This window comes from Diceros bicornis, chromosome X (assembly GCF_020826845.1).
Source record: "Diceros bicornis minor isolate mBicDic1 chromosome X, mDicBic1.mat.cur, whole genome shotgun sequence".
NCBI lineage: Eukaryota > Metazoa > Chordata > Mammalia > Perissodactyla > Rhinocerotidae > Diceros > Diceros bicornis.
In genome coordinates, this window is record NC_080781.1 from 101152074 (window position 1) to 101179292 (window position 27219).

The 27219-nt window shown below is 35.7% G+C and overlaps 1 protein-coding gene across 2 annotated transcripts in view; it reads left to right on the forward strand.

The window, feature by feature from the left end:
- Positions 1-27219, forward strand: part of COL4A5 (collagen type IV alpha 5 chain) — a 229582-nt gene that overhangs the window by 122149 nt on the left and 80214 nt on the right. For both annotated transcript variants that reach the window (XM_058536479.1, XM_058536480.1), the window contains exons 14-29: positions 845-898; positions 995-1051; positions 1303-1347; positions 2890-2943; positions 4488-4529; positions 6540-6672; positions 11579-11752; positions 12089-12172; positions 16042-16134; positions 17555-17625; positions 17918-18109; positions 21285-21453; positions 23381-23473; positions 23566-23670; positions 24671-24768; positions 26078-26228. In XM_058536479.1, the coding sequence (XP_058392462.1) occupies positions 845-898; positions 995-1051; positions 1303-1347; positions 2890-2943; positions 4488-4529; positions 6540-6672; positions 11579-11752; positions 12089-12172; positions 16042-16134; positions 17555-17625; positions 17918-18109; positions 21285-21453; positions 23381-23473; positions 23566-23670; positions 24671-24768; positions 26078-26228 (1615 nt within the window). The remainder of the gene's footprint in view (positions 1-844; positions 899-994; positions 1052-1302; positions 1348-2889; positions 2944-4487; positions 4530-6539; positions 6673-11578; positions 11753-12088; positions 12173-16041; positions 16135-17554; positions 17626-17917; positions 18110-21284; positions 21454-23380; positions 23474-23565; positions 23671-24670; positions 24769-26077; positions 26229-27219) is intronic.

Here is a 27219-nt window from a genome sequence, read left to right on the forward strand (position 1 = left end):
ATACCATAGGTGGTCTTCAGTGTCTGGCTTCTTTTACTTAGTATAATGTTTTCAAGTTCATCTGTGTTGCAGCATGTATCAGTACTCCATTCCTTTTTATGACCAAATTATATTCCTTTGTGTGTATATTCCACATTTGTTTATCCATTCATCGGTTGATGGACATTGGATTGTTTCCATTTTGGGCTGTTATAAATAATGCATTCATGTACAAAATTAGGTCATGGTAAGGTAGATTCTTATTGTCTTCGATTATTGTGTTCTCTACATTACACTGATATACGAGGAGAAAGATGGTGTTACTCTATAAACTTTTGTGTTTAGAAATAATTATCTGATATCTTGCTTCTATTAGAGTAGATGAGGGGATCAAATATATCTTTTATAGGCCACTCTTGAACAAACAGTGTGTGTGCATGTTGTTTTATTTAAATGCTAAGAATAAAGGACAAATCATATTGAAATTCTACCATCAATATGGATTGGGCCATTTAATTATCTGTCCAAATGTATGTGTGTTATATAGCCCCCAAATCTCCTAGTTTTAGGTACTCTTGCTTTTTATAAAATATTTATAAGAATAAAAAATCATTAATACTTTCATTTTAAGTGTTGTCTTGTTATTTACTTCAAAACTTTGCTTGTACATACACTAGAAATTAACTGAACAAGCAAAGATGGCTCTAGGTTCTTTTGCCTAGCAGATTTCAACTTTGAATTAGAAACATCCTCTTATCTTTGGTTATACTACATGAATCTATAGTTCAGGTTGTTAAAAGTGTTCCTAGCTAGTTCTAGTATTAACAGTATTAATGTTGCTTTCCTTTCCCCTTTTACTACATAGGGTCTTCCTGGTGACCGAGGGCCTCCTGGACCTCCAGGGATACGCGGTCCTCCAGTAAGTAACCTAAAATGATTTAACATCATTTAATGTAAATTGGTGTTCATACATAGTGCTCCATGAACCAATGTAAAACTATTTTTGTGTGTACAGGGTCCTCCAGGTGGCGTGAAAGGTGAGAAGGGTGAGCAAGGAGAGCCTGGCAAAAGAGTAAGTGTTATGACTACTAATACTCTTTGCAAAAAATTTTAAATATACGTGTGTGTGTGTAATTTTATTCTTTCCTCCTAAATCCTAGTTTTGTTGCTTCAAAATGTCACGACTGACATGTTTATTATAATATTGAAATTTAAAAAGTCTACTTAATATAGTCCAAGGCAGGAATTAAGCTTGTTATATTATTTAACCTCATACTTCCTAAATAACAAATTCATATTCTTGCATTTCTGTGAATCCTATAGGGTAAACCAGGCAAAGATGGAGAGAATGGCCAACCAGGAATTCCAGTGAGTAGTTCAAGTCCATCCCCCACCCCCACAAAGAAACTGGCAACATTTTGTACTTGGTAGTTGAGAAGCAGGATGGCAAAGAGGCTTGGGTTTGGAAATAGTTTAAATGAATAGAAATTATCCTTTATTTCTCTTTTGAATATCAATTTGAAATTCCTCTGTTTTTTAAGTCAGATTTATTGAGATGTAATTTGTATACAATAAAATGAACCATTTCTAGTGTACAGTTCTGTGTGTTTTGACAAACACATACAGTTGTGTAACCAACTCCATAATGAAAAACAAAAGTTCCCTCATGCTCTTTTGTAGTGATCCCCTCCCCTTCCCCCTACTCGAAGCCCCTATAATATTGCCTATTCCAGAGTGCCATATACCTGAAATCATATTGTATATAGCCTTTTGAATCAGGGTTCTTTCACATAGCATAATACATTGTACTGTGTATCAATAGTTCACTCCTTTTTATTACTGAGTGGTATTTGATTGTATGGATGTACTAAGGTTTGTCTATTTATTTACCTATTGAAGGATGTTTTGGTTGTTTATGGTTTGGCCATTATGAATAAATCTGCTGAAAACATTCACATACAATTTTTTGTGTGAACATAAGTTTTTTTCAGTAAAAAGTTTGACAGATAATTCTAATTTCTACCCAAAAAAGAGGAAAATAAAAACATGGAAGTCCAGGAACATTATTTCAAGCAGGCTCGGTATAAAGAGTATCCACAGTAGATGTGAAAAGAGGTTTTCAAGGACAGAAAATTTGATGAAACTTGGAGACCATTCTGAAGGAAAAGGATAATAATTCTTAACAAGACTGGAAGTTGGAAGAAATAAAATCAGATAAATTGGTTTCCACATGAGTTTGTTAAATAGGCAATCCTCAACTTACAAACTCTAGATTCACAAATGGCTTAAACATATAAAATGGCATGAGGGGAGGTAAATTCAGGGTGTCAGTTCCTGGCTTCTTTTGGAGCAACTCGTCTTTGTTTCATGATTTAGGCAGCCATGATGTTCAACAATTGCTTCTGATTGTTTTCGACAGATAGCCCCAGGGGAACAGCTGTTCTCTATTTGCACTGGGAGAACTCAAGTCAGGTCAAATAAAGATAGTCTTGCTAGTGGGGTCTTTTTGGGAACCACCAGACAGGTCAAATAATGACAATTCTCTGAGAACTGGGGCTTTGAAGAAGCTCCAATCCAGTTCTTTCCCTTCCAATTGCTGCTAGGCTGCTGGTTTTCCACCTTGATTGTGAGCTGTTGGTTTTCAAGGCTATTGCAGGACTGAGGAGGAGTGATGGGAATCGAGCAAGTTAAAATGCCACAAAGTGCTGTGTTCTTACCAAGATTCAGGCATTTTTTTTCAATGAATGCTTCCTGGATTGCTGAAAGCCTTTGATTAATTTCTGGAGTTCTAAAACAGTTGACTCTGATCATTTTTCCCAGTGTTCTTGTTGCTTTTATGGAGGACAGGAGTTTTGGAGGTCTTTACTCCACCATTTGTGCTGATGTCACTCTGTCCTCTATGTTTTAAAGGGTTTGCCTGGTGATCCTGGTTACCCTGGTGAAGCAGGAAGGGATGGAGAAAAGGTAAGAATTTTAATACTTTGAAGTGACTGGTTTTATTCTAGTTAACATAATCCTTTTCTCTCCCAAAGTTGATTTATAAATGAAAAAGTTCTAAATAACTAACTTTTTAATTCAAAACATACCTTCTTTATCTGTGTTTTGGTGTTGCTCCTTTTTATACCACTTCCTCTAAATTTTCATTCATTTTCCTAAATCACAGTCCATGTGGTGTAAATACATGAATAATTGTTTAACTTTAGCATTTCCATTGTGAAAAGTTGATGCCTTTACTTTTTGAGCATCTATCAGCAAAACTTTTGTTCTCCAGAAAGAGAATTCGACACTATTTTAGTGAGGTCCTCATACTAAATGGGCTTATAGCTGTGAATTTAGAATGTCTCCACTAAACATTTCCATTCTCTAAGGAATTATTTTCTGGAAGTCTGTGGCTAATTCTTTGTCATTTTTTTCATTTGTCTATGAAGCCTGACTGAAGTCATTTATTTAGTTACCTATTTTAAAAGTGACTTTGAAAGAATGTATGAAGCACACAATTCCTCTATTTATAGCAGAGCAAAATATCCAGTTTTCTAATCTCTCTAGTCTCTAGTTGCTTTGTATGAAAATCAAAACTGCAAAGCTTTGTTTTATAGGCAAGAAGGGAAAGGTGTTACAAACTTGAATGTACCCAGAGGGCGCATATTTTAACGGTGGTTTATCTCTAAACTAGATCCAAGTTCTAGCTTGGCCTAAGAGGCACAGTTAGAATAAAGGCAGATATACTCAGAGAAAAGAAATTTTTTTCAGGTAGTAAGTAAAGTTATAGGACAGAGTAACTCTTTAAACTAAAATGAGCTTATAGATAGATGAAAAGTTCCTATGAACAAATCTAGAACGAGAATAGTGACGTGAGAGAGACATCTGTCCTTAGGTCTTGGCCAGTAGAGTAACGGTTGGATACTGTGTTCTTTATGCTGTTGTAGCTACTGGTTAAGGGTAGCGGTTTTGTCCTAACTTGTCTTTTGTTAGCTTCTAAGTACAAACTCACAAAAGCAGTTATGATTTATTACCTGTTCCTGATGATAAAGTCCATCAGCTCTAAAATATCTGTCACTAATGGAAATGACACTAAATTTATGCCCTTGACATGTTTTATGAAAAGGAACATGGCTAAATGTAAAAAATGTAATGGTTTCAACTGATTCTAGAGGTACCAGTTTTTTTACTCACCGTCTTGTTTATAGAGTATTTATAGTTTGCTAGAAAATAAGAATCTTAAAATCAAAAGATGTTACAGCTAGAAATACCTTATAAGTCTGATTTATATATAAGGCAGAGAAGTTAATTGATTTGGTCAAGATTGTATAGCTAGTAAATTTGAGACAACATCACAGGTCTTCCAGGCTTAGCTCAGTACTTTTTCACCACCTCATGTTGTATTTCTCTTTGAGATATTTTCTTATGGATTTCCAGGTTTTTATGAAACAATTATCTGTTATGTTTTTGAGGAAATTGATGTTTTCATGTGATTTTTTACTAACCTGTTTTACAACTGTATTGAACAGGGCCAGAAAGGTGACATTGGACCAACTGGGCCTCCTGGACGTGTAAGTTTTTTTATTTAGTCTTCATTTATCAAATTTATTGATGCATTTTCATTTTTGTGCCTTAATTATATACTCTATACCTTTTTTCTCATAGAACACAAAATTCCAAGTCATTATCCTACTGGCTTAAAAGTCTTTACATCTAAAACCTTCAGTGATGTTGACCTCAAAGTCTTTGTATTGTTCTGCCTGTATATTACTTCTCTATAGTAAAGATCCAAAATTATGGCATTGGGTTGTTTTGCATCATGATTGCCAAATCATTTCTCAAGTAACCAGCAGGTGGTGCAAGCGTTGCTTACAAAGGTTCAATAAAAGAAACTGTTGGGGAACTAGGGATTGGTCTTTTCCCCTGCAGAGCTCAGGAGAAAGATGGACTGGGTCTTAATAGGTTTTCTCAATTTGTAATTGTCTGATTCACACCTCTTTCTTCCCTGAGTGTGTGCTTCTTAGGAGCTCTTAATAACAAATGTAGGAACTGCTCTATGAAAGAATAATTGGGGAGTTTAAAGATTTCCCATCATGTTTGCATTCACCATGAAATTTAAGTCAAATATATTTCCAATCTTATTAAGAATAAAATATCATTGCTGCAGTTTGACATATTGGTTTTCGTTTGGTTGAAATTTGGTAAGACTCTTGACTTTAGACTGCATTGAAGCTTCAAAGGTGCAAGGTCCATAAAACCTATTTGAGTAACATTAATTTAATTCTTCTTGTCAAAAGTGAGTCTCAGATATTGATACTTAGTATGTTACCAAATCTAATAAGGATATACTTGAAGAAGATCTTAGACTATTTTTATTCACTTTTATTTTAAAATTAGATTTTAGTTCTCTAAGAAATAATTTCTTTATAAAATGAGATGATAAAATTTTGATGACTATCAGAAGAAATGGACATCTTGAGAGTGCAGTCCTATCCAGCAGCTCACTTTACCTTTTGAACTACTATCTCAATTCTAGGTTCCATGACGTTCAGTCTTCTTTTGTCTGAATATTTCTTATATCCAATAAAGCCAGGATGAAATATCACACTTTGCCAGTGGGTGTTGATTTATACCAGACTGACAGTTTCCTAACTCTAAAGCTTATTTATCTTTATAGCTTTATGAGTTTAATTTATTTATATTTAGATTGTTTAATATGAAACTCTTTAGATACTGAGGTTCTAAGAAGACAGAGAGAGAGGAAAGGAAGGATCAGTTAGTTGATTTTAATCAATAAAACCTTCCAGGAAGAGATGAGTTTTCTTTTTTTTGAGAGGAAGAAAGAAATGTGTATTGATAAAGGGACAGATTGAGTGAAGGCATGATAGATGTTTGGAATGGCATATTCAAAGGCAAAGGCAAGAATGTGCAAGATGCATGAAGTGGTTAAAACCAGACAGACCTCACTCTCCTAAGAACTTATTGCTAGAAATAACAGAAGGTGAAAGAAGTGAGACAGAAGACTCTTGACAGAGTCTGGCATTAAAAGTAACATCAGATATAGTAAGAAGTAGTGAACAATTTTGAGTCCTTAAACAGGATAGCTAACAGAGAAAAATTGGTTTTCGAGGAAGCATATCCTAACAGTAGACTTAGATTCAAGGGGGCAAGCTCAGCGGTAATTCTGTTAGTCCAAGCATGAGGTGAGGATAGTAGCTGTGGCAACAGTAAAGAAGGGAGCAAACTGGAGAGACATTTTCAGTAAAGAACTGTCAGGCTTAGGTGATTGGAATGAATTGAATGTGAATTATAAGATAAGAGACATCAAAAATAATTCTAGCTCTGTAAGCCTGGGCTCAGGAGGGTGGCAATATTATTACTTGTATTAGACGTTTTCTAAACAGTTGAAAGATAGGAGTGATATAGAATGTGACTCATACTTTATGTAGCAGTCAGTGATTTTACATCTGAGCGCTTCATGAAAATGATGCCATTGTAATCGTATGTAGCTGCTAGGTTATTTGCAGGAAAACAAGCCTCTTCCTCTTTGAGTTCCTTTATTTTTTTCTTTCATAATAAAGGTAATTCCCAGGCCTGGGACTGGTGTAACTGTAGGAGAAAAAGGAAACATTGGGTTACCTGGTTTGCCTGGAGAAAAAGGAGAACGAGGATTTCCTGGAATACAGGGTCCACCTGGTCTTCCTGGACCTCCAGGTAAAAAAGACTGTGCTTAACGTCCTTGCATTTATGGCATCTTTCTAATCCATGTATACAGTATTATACTAGTTCCAGGGTGAACAGGACAGTAGAAGACGTGAGTATTTTTTAATTGACAGAAACTTCTCAACTCTTACTACAGCCTTTCTCACCAAATTCCTTATCTGTACTTAAAAAAGAAAGCTGAATCAATGGAATAGTGCCCTTTTACCTTAAAAATCCCATTTCTACCGTTTATTATTAATAAAGTACACCAAACATTCCTGTGACCCAAAAATTAATCATTACACTGTTCATGCTGTTATGGAAGGAAACACTGTTCTAATAATGCCTAATTTTGTAAGATTTTCTGTATAAAAATAGTAAGCAGCACTATTCACTGAGAGTTCCAGAAACATCTACCTAGAAATCCCTACCATGATTTTGCTGTGCAATAAAATCTCGGGGCTCAATACTTAGTTTTATATCATTCCCTTGTTGAAGATACACAGTATAGTAGAGCATTTCTAATTTGGCCAAAAATTGAGCACTGCCCTTCTTCAGCATGTTTGTTTGGAAGTTCTCTGAAATGAGGTGATAGTATGGATTTATGTAAAATTTGAAAAAGCATCTGGTACAGTACCTGGCACACATACATGTTTAATAAATTATGGTTCCTTTCCCTTCAAAGTTATTTGACTATGAAATATTAACATGATGAGATGAGTGACACTCAGTGATCCTTCCAAGGTGAAAGAGAAAAATGCGGGTCCCATTTTACTCTAAGTATGCACTTCAGATTTCTAATGTCAAGATAGTGGACTAAATGCATACTGTGTCTGGAAAATTGAGATAAGGAATTCTCCCAGGATGCAGCAAAAAAGTTAAAGAGTTAGATAGTATGAAAGAAAAGTTGAGACATAAAGGATAAACCTAGAAGTTCCAAAATCCACCATGAAGGAGTGCAAGGAGGAGAGAATGGAACAAGAGGTTATATTTGAAAAATTAATGACTGAGAACTTCTGTCTATTCAAAAAATACATGAGTCCCTATGGAAAATCTTATGAATTACTAAGCAAGAGTAAAATAATAATAATACAAAAATACATAACTAGACATGTTGTAGGGACATTTTAGAATTTAAGGGTAAAAAGAAACTCTTAAAAAACTATCCAAGAGAAAAGACAGATCACCTATAAAACAATGAGAGTCAGAGGAAGATAATGGAGCATATTTTCAAAGTGATAAGGAAAAATAACTATAAATTTGGCATTCTATATTACATCAAACTATCATGCTAGTGTGAAGATGGAATACTTAGGAAGTACACCACCTCCAGAACTTCTCTGAAATAGTTACTGAAGGTTTTACTCCAAAAAAGAAGGGAATAAATTCAGGATGAAGTTGGGGGTGGGAGTGGGTAAGATGCAAGAACCAATGGGTAGTAAGGATATTAGTAAAGTATATTAAGTCTAAATAAGTATTGACCATAAAAAAATAACAGGTATTTTAAGGAACTACATGGAACTATAATTGCACACATTATTAGCACACGATATGGAGGTGCAGAGAGAATAGGGAAAGTCAATGATAATGTTTTTGGTCTTTTTAGAGGGAGAGAATACAAATATTATTAACTCTATAAGATTTTAGAAAAATACAGGATTAAGCACATAGGTTAAAATTTTAGTAGTAATCACCAGAGAAGAATAGAAATAAAATGCATGATTTATACACTCAACGAGGAAAGAAAATGACCAAAAATCTTGATCTACGTAAGACAAGTTAGGATTGAGACAAAACAGACACAGAGAAACTTGGGTATATAGAAAATAAAATATAAGATGACAAGAAGAAGTTAAAAATAATTCAGTAACCCCAATAGGGACTAAACACTGAAAGGACTAAACACTGACTAAAAGTCAAAAACTAAAATAAAATTGGAATAAAAATATCTATATACCATGCACAATAGAAGTATCTAAAGTAAAAGACACGGCAAATTTGAAAATGAAGCAATAGAAAGATGTTAAGCAAATGCTGTCAAAAAGAAAGCTGGTTTAGCAGTTCTATTACAATATTAAATAGAATTCAATTCAAAAAATGCTTTAAAAAGACAAAAAGATATTTCATATGGATAAATAGACAAATTATACCACAATGAACTAAAAGTCGTGAAAATTTATGCATCTAAAAGTATAGCTTTGAATATAAAAAGAGAAACCTGATAAACTATAAGGGATAAATTGACGAATCCCCAACTTATCAAGTAGGTGAAAAATAGATAAGGATATAAATTATTTGAGTAACACAATCAAACTGTATATATGGGGGAGAGAGAAAAGCTGTGTGTGCAGCAGAGAATATACATTTCTTTTCAAACATACATGAAACATTTATAGAAAATGTTTAGACTCTATTAGACCAGAAAAAATCAAAATATCTTTTAAAATTATATGTAGGTCATGTTCTGTGACCACAGTGAAATAAAGTTAGAAATTAACAACAAAGAACACAAAATATCTTTACATTTGTATATTAAAATGCACATTTGTAAGTACCTCTAGAAGTAAAGAGGAAACAGAAATGGAGGCAACAAACTACTGAATACTGAACAACCTCATATCAAAACTCATTGAATATAGCCAAAGTGGCACCCTTAATTTATCACAAAATTAGAGATACTAAAAATAAATGAGCTAAGTTGAAAAAATAACAAGAAATAAAACAAGCACAAACAAAATAGAAGGAAAAACTTGATAAAGGTAAAAATAAAGATAAAATATGATCAAGATAGAGGCAAAAGAAGGCACAAATAAAATCAGTAAAGAAAAAAAGATTATTACCATGAATATAATTAATTTTAAATTACAAGAAAACTATATCAATGTATTTGGAATTCTAGATGAAATATACATTCCTCATGAAACAGAAACCATAAATTACTAAAACTGTCCTGAGAAAGTAGGAAATCTAAGTAGATTAATTACCATATAAAATTCTAAAATGTTAAAGAGCTCCATGAAAAAGCCTTGGTTCTATAGGTGGTTTGATAGAGTTTTATGGATGAATCCTATGAAGTCGTTGATCAGGTAATTCTCATGTTTTACAAACTATTTCAGAACATTTAAAAAAAGGGAAATTTAATTTAGTAGCACTGATACCAAACTACCAAGGAGATAACACTAGAAATAACTATAATTCAGACTCATTTATGAAGATAGGAGCAACAATCCTAAATAAAATATTATCAAATCAATCCAGAGGTATATTAAATAATATGATATTATAACCAAGTAGATTTAACCCTAAGATTGCAGGGATGGTTTAACATTACTGTAATTGACTACATTGACAGATTAAAATAGGCCAATAGACGCAGAGAAAACAATCAATAAAATTCAATACCCATTCATTTTTAATATGAAAAGAAAATCTTAAACTAGGATTAAAAGGGAACTACCTTGGGGCCGGTTCCAGGGCCTAGTGGTTAAGTTTGGCATGCTCCGCTTCAGCAGCTCAGGTTCGTGGGTTCAGATCCCAGGAGTGGACCTACACCACTCATCAGCCATGCTGTGGTGGCCACCCACATACAACATAGAGGAAGGTTGGCACAGATGTTAGCTCAGGGCTAATCTTCCTCAAGCAAAAAAAGAGGAAGATTGGCAACGGATGTTAGCTCAGGGCGAATCTTCCTCAGGAAAAAAAAAAAAGGGGGAACTACCTTAACTTGATGAGACTGTCTACTTCATACAGGAAGTATAGAACTGTACAGAAAATGTCGTACTTTGTGGTGAAACATCAGGAGCATTCTCATTCAAGTCAAAAATAATATAAAGATACTTCTGAGTCATCAATACTGTTTTGTCCTTATACCAGAGATGCCAACCAGTGCACTAAGTCTGGAAGAAAAAAGTGGTGTAAGGATGGAACAAAAAAACACAAATTTTGGTTACTCACAAACCAGATGATAATCTACCCAGAAAGCCTAAAAGAATGAAATGACAAATTACCAGAAATTAGAATGTTTGCAAGGCGGTCTGATCTGAGTTGCGTATTAAATAATTTGACTTCTACAGGAACAATAAAAAAATTAAACACGTAAAAGAAAAAAATTCAGTTAACAATAGTAATAGCAATAAAATTCACAGTAATAATCAAATTAACCCATGAATAAACCTGACAAAAGTTGTGTAAGACCTCTTTGCAGAATTTTGTAAAATATTATTAAATAATATAAAATTAATAAATGGAGAGATATACTTAATTATTACTTGATGTGATAACTCAATATTATAAACAAGCAATTCCACCAAAAGTTAATCTTTAAATTCAAATTAATCTCGTTCAAAATAACAATGTCTTTTTAAAACTGAAACTGACTAACTGATTCTGAAATTCATTTAGAAGAGTAAATGTGTAAGTGTAGTGAAGATGGTTTTTAAAAAGAACGAAGATGGATATATTTTCCTTACCAGTTTTGAAAACCTTTTAAAGCTGTAGTAAGGAAAAAGTGTGTTAATGGTGCAGGAATATATAGTGGAACAGAAGAATGTCCAGAAATAGAGCCATGTTTACCTGAGAACTTTGAAATGCCTTTTTTTCTTGCTAATGGCTTTCTAATATTTCTGAGATTAAAATATCATAATGTCAAAGAAGAGTGGGTAGAGAGTTATTAGTACATTTCCAAAGTAATAAAGCTACATTAAATTATTATTTCTTACACTCAAACTGGTACTTACATTATATGAAACTTTTCATCCTTTCTCCAGATGTTGATCGTAGAAAAAAATGAGAACGTTAACTGGCATTATACATTAAGTGAAGATCTTATCATTACTAATGTCTCATTGAGAACCAAAATAATATCTTCAAAATAAGATCATTTTGATCACTTTAATGGGTATTTTGTTTTTTATCTCAGGGACTGCAGTTATAGGTCCTCCTGGCCCCCCTGGCTTTCCTGGAGAAAGGGGCCAGAAAGGTGATGAAGGTCCACCTGGAATTTCCATTCCTGGATCTCCTGGACTTGATGGACAGCCTGGGGCTACTGGCCTTCCAGGGCCTCCTGGCCCTCCTGGCCCTCACATCCCTCCTAGTAAGCTGTACTTTTCCCTTTTAAGTTCTGTTATTGTTTTTGTTTTGTTTTCATGTATAAGTGAATCTTGCTGAAGGTTAGCATCATTCTTTGTATTTGACCTCTAAGAGATTCTACTGCTTCTATTTTTGATTTTTGATGATTCTTTGATGTTTAAATTTTCTCTTCAAATTATCACTAATATTATATCTTCCTTTTACTTATAGGTAGTTGTATTACTGCAGAGCAGTAACTGAAAATAGGTCTTTTTTTCTAGCTGGTTAGGCTTTCTTTTTGTTTAGTCTTCTGAATATTTCACAACAATTTGCTTGCTATCCTTTCTTTATCTTATCTCAGGTGATGAGATATGTGAAGCAGGCCCTCCAGGCCCTCCAGGATCTCCAGGTGATAGAGGACTCCAAGGAGAACAAGGAGTGAAAGGTTTGATCCCCATGTTCATTCCTTCATTCTTTCAAATCATCAGCGAAATCCCCTATATTCTCCACCCTACCTCCACCGCTCATTCCCGTGATCATCCCCCAAGACCATCTCATTACCAATAGTACACATTTCCATAATCTTGATTTCATGAGTCCCATTTTCTGACCCTATATCTTATCTTTCTAGCTCAGTACCTCTAATAACCTGACCCCAGCCTCACTGAGACCTACCAACTTTATCCCTCAACCTTTTGATGTCCTTTCTTCCCTCTTAACCTAGCTTAAATTCCATAATCGATCATTATAACCAATCCCATGCACTCCTTTGCCCTCCTCTCACTTCATTGTACTCACTTGGAACAAAAGCATAGCCCTAGTAATTCCAAATTACCACCTTTTCTGAGCTTGTACCTTCTCTTCTCTCTTCAAACTTCTAACACGTCCTCTTCTACTCTCATTTTAAGATTCTGACTTTGGTTCCTCCTTCACTGACCAACTGAAGCAGTAACAAGAGAACTTTCACAGATTGCCATCACCACATTTACCACCTACTTGCATCTGTGCCTGTATATTCTGCCTTCCTGCCTATTATTGTCACTGCTCCTATCTAAAGCCAATTCTTCTATTTGTACAATAGATTCCATTCCTTCTTGTTTCCCCAAGGATTTCATTTCAGAAATTCTTGCCTCTCCCACATCATCAATTTTTTCCCTTTTACTGGATCTTTCTCAGCAGCATACAAATAAGCTTTTTTTACCCATCTAAAAAATACCTTATCAAAATCCTACTTCACCTGCCAGATACTGCTCTATTCCTCTACTCCCATTTCCAGCAAAACTCCTCAAGAATTTTCTACTCACTGTCTCTAGATAGTCTCCTCTCATTTTCTCTTAAACATACTCTAATTGGGATTTTATTACCGCCCCACCCACCACTCCATAAATGGTGCTTTTGTCAAAGTCACCAGCTGCGTATACCCTGCTAATCCAAATATCAAGTCTCAAGGGGTTTTTTTGCTTGATTTTTCCATTTTTTAAACACTTTCTTCACTTGGTTTTCAGTATATTACATGTCCTGCTTTTCTTCATGCCTCCCTGGAATATTATATAAGATATAGATATGTCTCTCCCTATATATATATGTCTCTTTCTCTATATATGTCTCTCTCTATATAGATATATTTATCTATATATCTATATCTATATCTATCTATCTATCTTCTCCCATGTAACTACCATCTAAATAAAAATATAGAATGTTTCCAGGACTCTAGAAGACTCTTTTATGCCCCCTAGTCAGCACTTCCAAAGGTAACCACTATTTTATACTCTATCATGCATTGATTTGCCTAATCTTGAAGTTTGTATAAATGGAATCATACAATATGGGATCTTTTGTGTTTGGTTTCTTTTGCTCAATATTATATCTGTGAGATATATCCATGTTTTTGTTTGTAGCAGTATTTTTTCACTGCTCTTTAGTATTTCATTGTATGAATATACCTAAATATCCATTCTAATGTTAATGGACATTTGGTCTGGGGCTGTTAAGAATAAAGTTTCTATGAACATTCTTATACATATTTTTTGTAGAACATAAGCATTCATTTCTATTGTGAATATAGCTGGGAATGGAATTGTTGGGTTATAGGGTAGGGTAGGTTTGTTTCCATAGATAACACCAAACCATTTTCCAAAGTGGTTTTAGTTTGCATTTCCCTCATGACTTATTGATGCTGAGCCTCTTTTCTTATAGTTTGTATTCTCTTTGTAAAGTGCCTGTCTTTTTCCTTTCCTTTTTTTTTTTGTTTTTGCTGAGGAAGAGTCACCCTGAGCTAACATCTGTGCCAATCTTTCTCTACTTTGTATGTGGTTCGCCACCACAGCATGGCCACCGACGAGTGGTGTAGGTCTGTGCCTGGGAACCAAACCCAGGCCGCTGAAGTGGAGCACACCGAACTTAACCACTGGGCCATGGGGCTGGCCCCTCTTTTTCCTATTTTTAATTGGATTATTGGATATATGTATCACAACTGTCTTCTCCCATCCTATGCTTTGCTTTTTCACTCTTGTCTTTTATTGAACAGTAGTTATTAATTAAAAGAAATCCAATTATTAATGTCCTCTTTTATAGTTAGTGCTATGTTCTGTTTTAGAAATCTTTACTTATCCCAAGGACCTAATGATATTCCTCTATGTTTTCTTCTAGAAGCTTTATAATTTTGCCTTTCACATTTTGATCTTTGATCTGTCTTCAATTAACTTTTGTGTATAGTTTGAAGCAGGGATCAAAATTCGTATTTTCCCATATGGATATCAAATTCACTCAATATCATAGTTCAAAATACCATCATTTCCCCACTGAATTCCATTAGCACTTTTGTTGTAAATCTTATGACACTATTTGTGTGAGTCTGTTTCTGACCTTTCTATTTTGTTCCATTGTTCTATTTGTTTCTCCTTGCACCAATGCCAGACTGCCTAAATTATTGTAGCTTTATAGTAGGTCTTGGCTTACTTTGCATTTCCATATGCATGTTAGAAGTAGCTACCCAACATTTAATTTTGGAATGCCCCACAGTTTAGTCCTTGTTCCTCTTCTCTTCTCCATCTGAACTCATTCATTCAGTCTCATGACTTTAAATACCATATACTGGCCAGTGACTTCCAAATTTACATCTCCTGTCCAGATATAAGTCTTTTCCTCTATATTAGTATATCCAGCTTTCTACTTAACATTTTGAACTTGATATCCTGATCAAGTTGAAATCCTGATCTCTGCCACCTCCTCCCCCATAATTTTTCCACTCATGTCTTCCCTTTCTTACTTAAATGTTGGGCACTCTAGCCTTCTGGTTGCTCAGGCTAAAAACCTTGGAGTCATCCTTGATTCCCCTCTTCTTTTGTATTCCATATATGATCCATGAGAAAATCCCATTGGCTCTACCTTCAGATATGTCCAGAATCCCACCAATTTTCATCGTCTTCACTGCTGTCGCTCTGGGATGAGCTACCATCTCTCCCAGATCATTGCAGCAGTAGCCAATTAAATGGTTACTCTGTTTCTATCCTGGCGCTTAGATTCTATGCTTAATATGGCAGCCAGGGTCATCCTTTTAAAACTTAACTCATATCGTGTTGCTTTTCTATTTAAATTCTTCTACTAGATTCTGATTTCACTCACAGTAAAAGCCACAGTCTTTATGGTGGCCTATGTGACATTTTATAATATACCACTTGCTATAATTTGTTAACTGTCTGACTGGTTCCATTTCCTCACTCTATTTCAGCAGTCTGGTCTCCTTGATGTTCCTTGTATATGCCAAACATGGCTATTCTTTCTGCCTGGAATGCTCTACACTTGTTATGCACATACCATGTTGTTTAAGTTTTTTATCATATCTCATCTTCTCAATAAGGTCTATCCTGACCACCCTATTTAAAATTGCAACCTGCCATCCATCCCTAGCATATCTAATTCCATTTACCCAGCTCTATATTTTCCTATAAACATAACACCTTTTGATATATATATAAATATAATTTAATAACAATTATATATATATAATTTAACAATTTGTTACCTTCCTTGTTTATTATCTCTTTCCACTGGTAGAATGTGAGCACCATGAAGACATGGGATTTTGTCTATTTTGTTTACCAATGTATCACAAATACCTAGAACAGTGCCTTGCACATAGTAGGCGCTCAGTAAATGTTTATCAAGTGAATCGATTTTAGATGTAGGCTTCTCTAACTACACTGTTAGGTAGGTATGTTATTCCTTAGTGCTGATTTCTTTAGAACCTATCTAAAGAAGGTAGACATACCCTTTTGAGTAAAATTTGTTTTTTGTTATGGTTTTCTCTAGGTGACAAAGGTGACACCTGCTTCAACTGTATTGGAACTGGTATTTCAGGGCCTCCTGGTCAGCCTGGTTTGCCAGGTCTTCCAGGTCCTCCAGGTAAAATCTTTTGCCTCAGGGCAACATTTAAAAATATTTATTGGCTAGATTCTAGTGAGCTCATAGTTTTAGAATGATGCCAGTTTCTCATTTTATAGCCAGTCACTCAAATCCATAAATAATTAAATATGAAATGCCTCTATCTGCCATGAAATAAATTATGCTCTTGTTTCTAATACCTGAAACTACCAACATTTTATATTAAAGCATTTTAACAATATTATTCCAGGAAGCATGTCTTCTCTATTTTCCATATGGTGAGGAAAATAACTTATACAGAGTCTGACTCGTTTCTTCCAGAAATCTGGGGAAAAAGTTCATAATGCCTGGCCCCTGAGTGTAGTTTCCCATGACAGACCTTCTAGTCACAGGGGATGTATCACATGTTGTCATTAAGGAATGAAGCTTCTACTGAAGTTTTGCAACCAACTACCAATATTCCTCTTTCTATATATAACTCCTCCTTCCCCATTTCCAATCAAAACCATATTTGATATCCATAAGATCCACAACTCTTTTACTCAACAGCCTCCGGGGATATCCCAATATTATATTCTCTTAAATCGTACTTTATGTCTGTGTTAGAGCTGAGAATAGACACCAAATCTCTTACCTTTCTGTCTAGTGAGTCTGCCAAGGAAATCATTTCATTTGGCACTTGGAAATAGATTTTTGGCAAGTATTGTAGCTGTCACTGGAAGTTAATAATCTGGCCTTGTACCTCCAGTCTAGCGTACAGAATTGGAAGTGCATCAGAATTACCTAGAGGGCTTGTTAAGACCCAGATTGTCAGGTCCCACCCCCAAAGTTTCTGATTCAGTAGATCTGGGGTGGATGCCCAAGAATTATCATTTCTAACCAGTACCCAGGTGATACTGATGCAGCTGGTCCAGGGACCCATTTTGAGAACCCTGCTTTAGTAATATTTCCTCTAGTCTTTGAGCATCAAACGTTTCTCATAAACCAAATTTTAGGGAGTAACAAACCAAAGAAAGGACTAGTAAGACTCTAGGAAAATTGTTTAGGTCGGAACAAAGAAAGATATGCATACTTTGTCCGTATCTCCTTCTCCCCTTGGCAATGGAATGGTTCTAGGAGCTTGAGCATCTCTGTGCATAGTACTTGGTAGCTGTGAGCTCTGAAAGGCTTTGAAGTTGAAAATACCTAAGGATACAATATTGTATGTAACATGAAATGTTAGATTTACCTAAAAGAAGGAATGATTTCCTCATTTTGAGAGCATAAAATGGGAAAATGAAAATGTGAATTGTTAAATGGAATTGAATGGGGATCTTATTTTAAAACTTGACTTCCTGACTTGCTGATTTTTATATGAGCTTTGTCAGGGGTTCAAGCACAAAGCTCACATTGTCTCGTGTGTGTGTGTGTGTGTGTGTGTGTGTGTGTGTGTGTGTGTTAGGATCTCTTGGTTTCCCTGGACAGAAGGGTGAAAAAGGACATGCTGGTGCAACTGGTCCCAAAGGATTAACAGTAAGTTTTGAGTATATTATACAACAAGAGAAGTAGAAGAAAGCCATTTATACTTTGAATTTTCACTCGTGGATATATGTAAAGGAAATTTAGTGTTTTATTAAATTTTGATTTATTTGATTCCTTGACTCTCCCTGACTCACATGCCTCACTTGGTTCATAGCTTTGTACACTAACTGTTATTGTGTGGGTTGATGGGATAAACTAGAGAGAGGAAAGTATTAGAAAAAAAAGAAATTGATATTTTTCTCTTTCTTCTTTTTCCCCTCTTTCTTTCATTTTTTTCCCTCAGGGCATACCAGGAGCTCCAGGTGCTCCAGGCTTTCCTGGATCTAAAGGTGAACCTGGTGACATCCTCACTTTTCCAGGAATGAAGGGTGACAAAGGAGACTTGGGTTCCCCTGGAGCTCCGGGGCTTCCTGGTTTACCCGGCACCCCTGGACAGGATGGATTGCCAGGGCTTCCTGGCCCCAAAGGCGAACCTGTGAGTTGGTTTGATATTCTTGGTTTTGTGATGTCAAATTGTTACTTAGGGATGTTTCTTAGGATGGGCCTGGTGCTGAGATGAACACCCAATCATTGCTTAAAAGAATGTGATTATATGTAGTAATGGTACATTGTTATTGACTATGTAGGGTTTCTTTACCACTCTTTTCTCTCAGTTGTTTCATAAATTCCCTTTTCCTAACCCATTACTATATTGAGGATACTGGCTATGAATAGGTGGGCAGGTTAAGATGCTTATGGGTCAGTATGAGGTTCCCCTTCTCTTACCCCATATATTCTTGTCTGGGTTTATTTAGACCTAACAACAGAAGTCTAATTTAGTTTTTATATACAGGCGTACCTTGGAGAAATTGTGGGTTTGGTTCCAGACCACTGCAATAAAGCAAATATCGCAGTAAAGCGAGTCACATGAAGTTTTTGGTTTCCCAGTACATATAAAAGTTATAATTACACTCTACTGTAGTCTGTTAAGTGTGCAGTAGCATTATGTCTGAAAAAACAATGTATACACTTTAATTAAAAAATACTTTATTGCTAAAAAATACTAACCATCATCTGAGCCTTTGGCGAGTCATAGTCTTTTTGCCTTGATGTTGATGGCTGCTGACTGATCAGGGGAGTGGTTGCTGAAGGTTGGGGTGGCTGTGGCAATTTCTTAAAAAAAGACAACAATGAAGTTTGCTTCATTGATTGACTCTTCCTTTCATGAACGATATCTCTGTAGCATGCAATGCTAATTGATAGCATTTTACCCACGGTAGAACTTCTTTCCAAATTGGAGTCAATCCTCTCAAACCCTGCCACTACTTTATCAACTAAGTTTATGTAGTATTCCAAATCCTTTGCTGTCATTTCAACAATCTCCACAAGGAGTAGATTCCATCTCAAGACACCACTTTGTTTGCTCATCCATAAGAAGCAACTCCTCATCCTTTCAAGATTTATCATGAGATTACAGCAATTCAAGCTCCACTTCTAATTCTAGTTCTCGCGCTGTTTCTACCACATTTGTAGCTACATCCTCCACTGAAGACTTAAATCCCTCAAAGTCATCCATGAGGGTTGGAATCAACTTCTTCGAAACTCCTGTTAATATTGATAGTTTGACCTCTTCTGATGAATCATGAATGTTCTTAATGGCATCTAGAATGAAAACCTTTCCAGAAGGTTTTCAATTTTCTTTGTCAAGATCCATCAGAGGAATCACTATCTATGGCAGCTATAGCCTTACAAAATGTAAGAAATCTTAAATAATAAGACTTGAAAGTTGAAATTCCTTCTTGATCCATGGGCTACAGAATGGATGTTGTGTTAGCAGGCCTGAAAACAACTTTGATCTCATTGTACATCTCCATCAGAGTTCTTGGGTGACCAGGTGCATTGTCAATGAGCAGTAATATTTTGAAAGGAATCTTTTTTTCTGAGCAGTAGGTCTCAACAGTACGCTTAAAATATTCAGTAAACGGTGTTGTAAAAAGATGTGCTGTCATCCAGGCTTTGTTGTTCCATTTATAGAGCACAGGCGGAGTAGACTTAGCATAATTCTTAAGGGCCCTAGGATTTATGGAATGGTAAATGAGCATTGGCTTCAACTTAAGGTCACCAGCTGCATTAGCCCTAAACAAGAGAGTCAGCCTATCCTTTGAAGCTTTGAAGTCAGGCATTGACTTCGCCTCTGTAGCTATGAAAGTCCTAGATGGCATCTTCCAATAAAAGGCTGTTACATCTACATTGAAAATATGCTGTTTAGTGTAGCCACCTTCATTAATTATCTTAGCTAGATCTTCTGGATAACTTGCTGCAGCTTCTGCATCAGCACTTGCTGCTTCACCATGCACTTTTATGTTATGGAGACAGCTTCTTTCCTTAAACCTCATGAACCAACCTCTGCTAGCTTCACACTTTTCTTCTGCAGCTTCCTCATCTCTCTCAGCCTTCATAGTATTGAAGAGAGTTAGGGCCTTGCTCTGGATTAGACTTTGGCTTAAGAGAATGTTGTGGCTGGTTTGATCTTTTATCCAGACCCCTAAAACTTTCTCCGTATCAGCAATAAGTCTGTTTTGCTTTCTTGTCATTCATGTGTTCACTGGAGTAGCACTTTTAATTTCCTTCAAGAACTTTTCCTTTGCACTCACAACTTGGCTAACTGGTGCAAGAGTCCTGGCTTTCGGCCTATCTCAGCTTTCGACATGCCTTCCTCACTAAGCTTAATCATTTCTAGCTTTTGATTTAAAGTGAGAGATGTGCGACTCTCCTTTTACTTGAACACTTAGAGGCCATTGTGGGGTTATTAATTGGCCTAATTTCAATATTGTTGTGTATCAGGGAATAGGGAGGCCCGAGGAGAGGGAGAGAGCCACGAGACTAGCTGGTTGGTGGAGCAGTCAGAACACATACAACATTTATTGATTAAGTTCGCCATCTTATATGAGCACAGTTCATGGCACCCCAACACAATTACGATAGTAACATCAAAGATCACTGTTCACAAATCACCATAACCAATATAATAATAATGAAAAAGCTTGAAATATTGTGATAATTTCCAAAATGTGACACAGAGACACAAAGTGAGCAAATGCTATTGGAAAAATGATGCCCATAGACTTGCTTGATGCAGGGTTGCCATGAACCTTCAATCTGTAAAAAACACAGTATCTGTGAAGTGCAATAAAGTGAAGTGCAGTAAAATGAGGTATGCCTGTACAGTAAGCTTAGAGATTAGTGTGAGTAGATGGCCATGTTAAATGTGCCACAAAGCCTAAAGATTGAACATAAATGAACAGAGTCTTGTTTTGTGCACAACATGCAGCCCAGGATATTTAGGTGGGAAGTGACATTTTATAAAATGGTAGCTAGACTGTAAACTGCTTGGCTTATACTAGAATGTAAGCTTCATGAGGGCAGAGATCTTTATCTGTTATTATTCTTTGTTGTATAACTAGCACCTGGCACATAGTAGGAACTCAAAAATATTTGTTGAATAATTGAATAAGTGGAGTGATCACACATACCATCTCATAATAACACACACTTATACAGCTTATGAGAACTATTTATGGCTATATCATTTCTCTAGTTGTATTCAGTAATATCAACCTACAGATAGCTGTTATATCTATATGTTTCTGTATTAAACTTTTCCCTTTCAGGGTGGAATTGCTTTTAAGGGTGAAAGAGGTCCCCCTGGGAACCCAGGTTTGCCAGGTCTCCCAGGGAATAGGGGGCCTATGGGCCCTCCTGGTTTTGGCCCTCCAGGCCCAGTAGGTGAAAAAGGCATACAAGGTGTGGCAGGAAATCCAGGCCAGCCAGGATTACCAGGTGAGTTTACTATGGTTGTTTTGTTGTTAATTTGGTGCTTGAAAGCAGATATCTATTCTTTTGGCCACTCTTGGCTTCTTTTCGTGAGAGATGTGTTTCCCTGGCCATTTATATTTTGGCTTTTTCATAGCTTCTTAGCAAGGGAACACAATGTGTTTTTTTTTTTTTTTAAGAGTGGTTTCTCTTTAAATTTTTTCTGACTGTCTTCATTGTTATTGTTAAGTATGTGATACATAATGCAAAGTTTAACAAAGAATTATAATGGAAACATACATGTAGCTACCACACACGTCAAGGAACAGAACGTTGCTAGCATCCTAGAAACCCCCACCCTTCTCTCTCTGTCCTTTTCTGATCACAATCCCCATCTATTTCTCCAAAGGTAACCACTGTCCTGACTTTTGCATTATTTCCTTCCATTTACCCATATGCATCCCTAAACAGAGTACTTTAATTTGCTTCTTTTTGAACTTCATATTAATGGAATCCTGTTAAATATTTTTATATTAACTTTGTGTATAGCTATAGTACATTCATTTTCATTGCTCGATAGTATCCCATTCTGTGTGTGTGTGTGTTTGTGTGTGTGTGTGTGTGTGTGTTTCACAGTTTATTTATCCATTCTATTGTTAATGGACAATCGAGTTATTTATAGTTCAGGCCTATCATGAATAATACTTCTATGTACATTATTGTATATATATCCTGGTGTACGTGTGCACAAACTTCTCTGAGGCAAGGATCAGCAAACTATGGCCCATGGATCAAATCTGGTCCACCACTTGTTATCATAAATGAAAGTTTTATTTGAACACATCTACACTCATTCACTATCATCTATGGTTGCTTTGGCGCTACAACTGCAGAGTTGAGTAGTTGCTACAGAGACCATATGGCAACAAAGCCTAAAGTATTTACTGTCTGGGTCCTTTAGAGAGAAAAATTTGCCAACTCTGGGCTAAGGTATACGTTTAAGATTAGCATTTTTGAGGCATAGAATAAATGCATCTTCAGCTTTACTAGATAATCCCCGACTATGTCCAGAGCAATTGGACCAATTTATACTCCCACCAGCTGTATTGGAAATTTCTTGTTTCTCTACATCCTCGTAAACATTTTGTGTTGTCAGACTTTTATGTTTTTGCCAATATGTTGAGTATAATATATCTCATGGCAGTTTTTTTTTTCATTTATCTGATTACATTAAAGTTTAGTACCTTTTCATACGTTTATTGGACATTTGAATTTCCATTTGTGAAATGCCTATTCAAGTGTTTTGACCATTTTTTTCTATTGGATTGTTTCTTTTTCTTGTTGATTTAGAGGAATTTTTAAATATATATTCTGTGTAGTAGTTCTTTGTTAGCTATTTATTTTGCAAAATCTTCACTTACTATGGCTTGCCATTTTCACTCTCTGTATGGTGTCTTTAATGAACAGAAATCAATTTGAATGTAGTCAAATTTATCAACTTTTTCTCTCATGGTTAGTACTTTGTATGTCATGTTTAAGGAATCTGTCTTTGTCCTGAGCCTGTTTCAAGTCCCTATTTCAATTAATGAGAAGTAGATGAACTTGGACTTTGCATACATGACACCTTAAGGTACATTAGCTACCCAAAAAACAAGTATTTTTCTTATTTACTACCATTGAATTTTTTTAGGCTCTTTTGATCTATATTTAAAAGATATTTTTATATATGCCATCTTCAATCATCGAAGCTCTTAGAGCTGTCATCTACTTTTTCTCTTTGAAATTTCATATTTCTGTTTGGTATCTTCCTTGGATATATAATATGGGGTTTTGGGTTTTTGTTAGTTTGCATTTTCAAAAGATTATAGATACTTTCCTTTTTGGTTTTTAGTTAAAGGAGATCTTTAGTCAAGTGAACACTTCTCATTCGCTATTGATTCCCTCTTGTTATTAGGTCGTAAAGGTGATCCAGGTCAGACCATAACCCAGCCGGGGAAGCCTGGTCTGCCTGGGTTACCAGGCAGAGATGGTGAAGTAGGTCTTCCAGGTATGTGAGGAATTCATTTGATCACATCTTCAACACTTACTGGCTTCTTTCTTTGAAAGTTTCCCTTTCAAAAAACTGCTGTTTCTTTATAGGTGACCCTGGGCTCCCAGGCCAGCCAGGCTTGCCAGGAATACCCGGTAGCAAAGGGGAACCAGGTATCCCTGGAGTTGGGCTTCCTGGACCACCTGGTCCCAAAGGTATGTAGAACTGGGTAGCAGGCAGGGTAGGTTAGCTGGTTAGTATGACATTATTCTTTGCTATAGTTCGCCCAACAAATAAAATATATTAATTTTACCTTTTTTCTATATACTATAAAGAATGTAAATGAAAAATCACAGCATGTATGCACTATAATTTCATTGTCTTTAAAACAGTCGACAAGAAAATATCTAAACTAGAGATATGCAAAAATGATATATAAGCTTTAAAAATCACAGTAATTATTGTCTTTTGTGTTCATCATTGTATTTTCAGGGCTTAGAAAATTCTTGGCACATAGTGGCGCTCAATAGATATTTGTTAAATGAGTGGGTTGTATTAAACAGAAAACAGATTTATTGCATAAACGTATCCAAGTAATGTTTTATCCTAAATCATATTCTCATGATTTACTGAGATTTTTTAGGGCTGTTGCTTCAGTTCTGCTTTATTCCTCACAGAATTTATTCTAATGAATGGCAAGAAGGCGCATTGGTCGGAGAACAGTACTTAAACATGTCCTTGCTCATTTATACTAAATGACTTCAAAAGTGTCAGATCTGATTTTATGTGTATATAGGTGTGTAATATATGCAATTGTTTTTAGCTTTATTTCCACAATTATGTGATAGACCTTTTATTGTAGTATATCCAGATGTAAGCAGAAGAAAAATTTTTCTGTGTTTTTGTGTGGGATTCATTCTTTACGTTTAGTTCTATCTCATTAGTAATAGCTCTCATTTTCCTTTAGAAGAGCCTACCTTCCACACACATTAGCCCTATATGAAAATGATAAGACCATAAGGAGATTGAGTGAGAATATCAGGTATCTGTAAGGCTTGATCCTAAGTAGTCATCTAGAATGTCATTGTGGTTTTAACATCTTACTGTAGTCACTAAGCATGATTGGATAAGGTGAAAATGTGGATTTGGAAGTTTGGGTATCTTTCTTAAAGTGATATCTCTTTGGAGATTAAAAAATGTATTACCATTTTACAGGTTTTCCTGGAATTCCAGGACCTCCAGGAGCACCTGGGGCACCTGGAAGAAGTGGTCTAGAAGGTCCTTCTGGGCCACCAGGCTTTCCAGGACCAAAGGTCTGGGACATTTTAGTTTATTTTTTTCCCTTTTCCTATCTCCTCTACTTTCCTTAGCTTTAGCTCTCTATTTTGACTTAGACATTATCCCAAACCTTCACTATATAAGTAAAACTTAACTGATTATATTTTCATTTAAAATATTTAACCCCAAATAGTCCAAGAGGTCATATTTGAGGCAAAAAGAAAAAAAGTTTCAGAACCTGTTTCAGAGTGACCAATTATTTGATGAGAGGAAATGAGAGATTATAGATGAGAGAATACAGTCATCAGCTCCCTCTGTGCTTCCCTGTAGTATCACCATCCCATTTAATCTCTGTCCATGCCTGTGTGATGATTGGTTGAAATGGTGTTGAATATCATGTCAAGAACTTCCCATACTATTTCCCTCTGTCCCAATTCCACCCCAGATACATAATACAAATCACTGCTATTGACTTAGTAATAATAATAATAATAATAATAATAATAATAATAATAATAATAACAACAGCAACAACACTGTTTAAGTTACTTTCCATTCCTTTTATTATATCATAGCTAATCTAAAATTTTCCTCAGTCAACCTTCAGCAAACTGCTGTGGTATGTAATATCCTGACTATTCCTGTATTTTCTCTGTACTTAATTAATGTAAACTTCCTGTGTTTTCATCATTACTACTTTTTTCCCACGGGAAGAACAATTGACCATGACCCCAGCTCTCATGAGAAACCACTTCTCCATTGATTAATTGATTTTATTTTATTATGAACTTTTTAAAATGAACACAAAAGTAAAAGGAATAATATGATGAACTTTCATGTAGCTGTCACTCACTAATCAAGATTTTATCATATTTGCTTCATCCATTCCTTTTTTCTTTGCTGAAGTATTTTAACCCACGTCTCAAAATTGTGTCATTTCACCTATAAATACTTCAGTATTCATCTCTATGTAAGTGGACATTTTATAGAGAAACCACAATGCCATTATTATACATAGTTGAATTTAAAATAATCATCTAACACTCAGTATATAATCACATTTTCTCACTTGGGTTCTTTAATCTCATGCTCTCCCAGTTATCTTTTTCTTGTCCTGCAACCAGTCCAAATCATTTAATTTGTTTTACTAAGCCCTGTTTCCCATCCTTCCAGATGTTCTCTCCAACATACCAATTACTTTTCATTTAGTTATCCTAATCCCTTCCCCACAGGAAACAAAAAAGTATTACCTTGTGTTTTCTGCTTTAAATTCTCTATGGTAAACAATAAACACCAAGAAAGTCATGGGAGTATTCTTTGTGTTTTGTCATGTGTATACTCAAGGGGGAGCCAGGATTTGGGCTACCTGGGCCACCTGGGCCTCCAGGACTCCCAGGTTTCAGAGGAACACTTGGTCCAAAAGGGGATCGTGGTTTCCCAGGACCTCCAGGTCCTCCAGGACGCGCTGGCTTGGATGGGCTACCTGGACCAAAAGGTATGGAGGCTTTTGCTACTTTGCAATTTGCTTTTAACTTTTATAGAAATTGAAGCTGTTGGAAAGTTCATAGACGATAAGTCCAATTAAGTAGAAAGCCTATGCTTCCACTTTGTCACTGTTTTTGTTTCTTCAACCTCCATTGATTTTTTTTGTGTTTTATTTCATTAAACAGATGATATAATCATATATGTATAAAAGTAACACTGAGGAGTCTTCCTTTTACCCCATCTCCATTCACTCTGCTCCTCCCCATCCCATATGTAACCATTTTTTAGTTATTTATCCTTCTAGTGTTCCTTCATACAAATACAAACCAATAAGAATATATGTATATATATATATTTTTGTGTGTGTGTGTGAGGAGGACTAGCCTTGAGCTAACATCCAATGCCAATCCTCCTCTTTTTGCTGAGGAAGACTGGCCCTGGGCTAACATCCATGCCCATCTCTACTTTATATGGAACGCCACCACAGCATGGCTTGACAAGCGGTGCATCGGTGTGTGCCTGGGATCTGAACCTGCGAAGCCCGGACTGCTGTAGCGGGGCACACAAACTTAACCGCTATGCCACTGGGCCGGCCCCAGAATATATATTTTTATTTCCTACCTTTCTCAAAAGATAGAGTACTACTTTTTGACCTTTTGCACTTTATTTACTTCACTTAACTTTATATCCTAGAGATCACACCATTATAAGTACATAGAGATCTTGATTTTTTAAAAATAGCTGCCTAGTGTTGAATTGCTTGGGTATACCATAATTTATTCTACTAGTTGCTAGTTGCTATATTGGGTTTTTGACAATCTTTTCTTATTAGAAATAATGCCACAGTGAATAATCTTGCCGACGTGTTATTCATATGTGTACAGGTGTAATAGTAAAATAGGATAATGAAAATGGATTTTCTGAATGGAAGGGTAAACGCATCTCTAGATGTTGTCAGATTCCTCTCCATTTGCACCATTTTACACTCCCAACAGCAATGT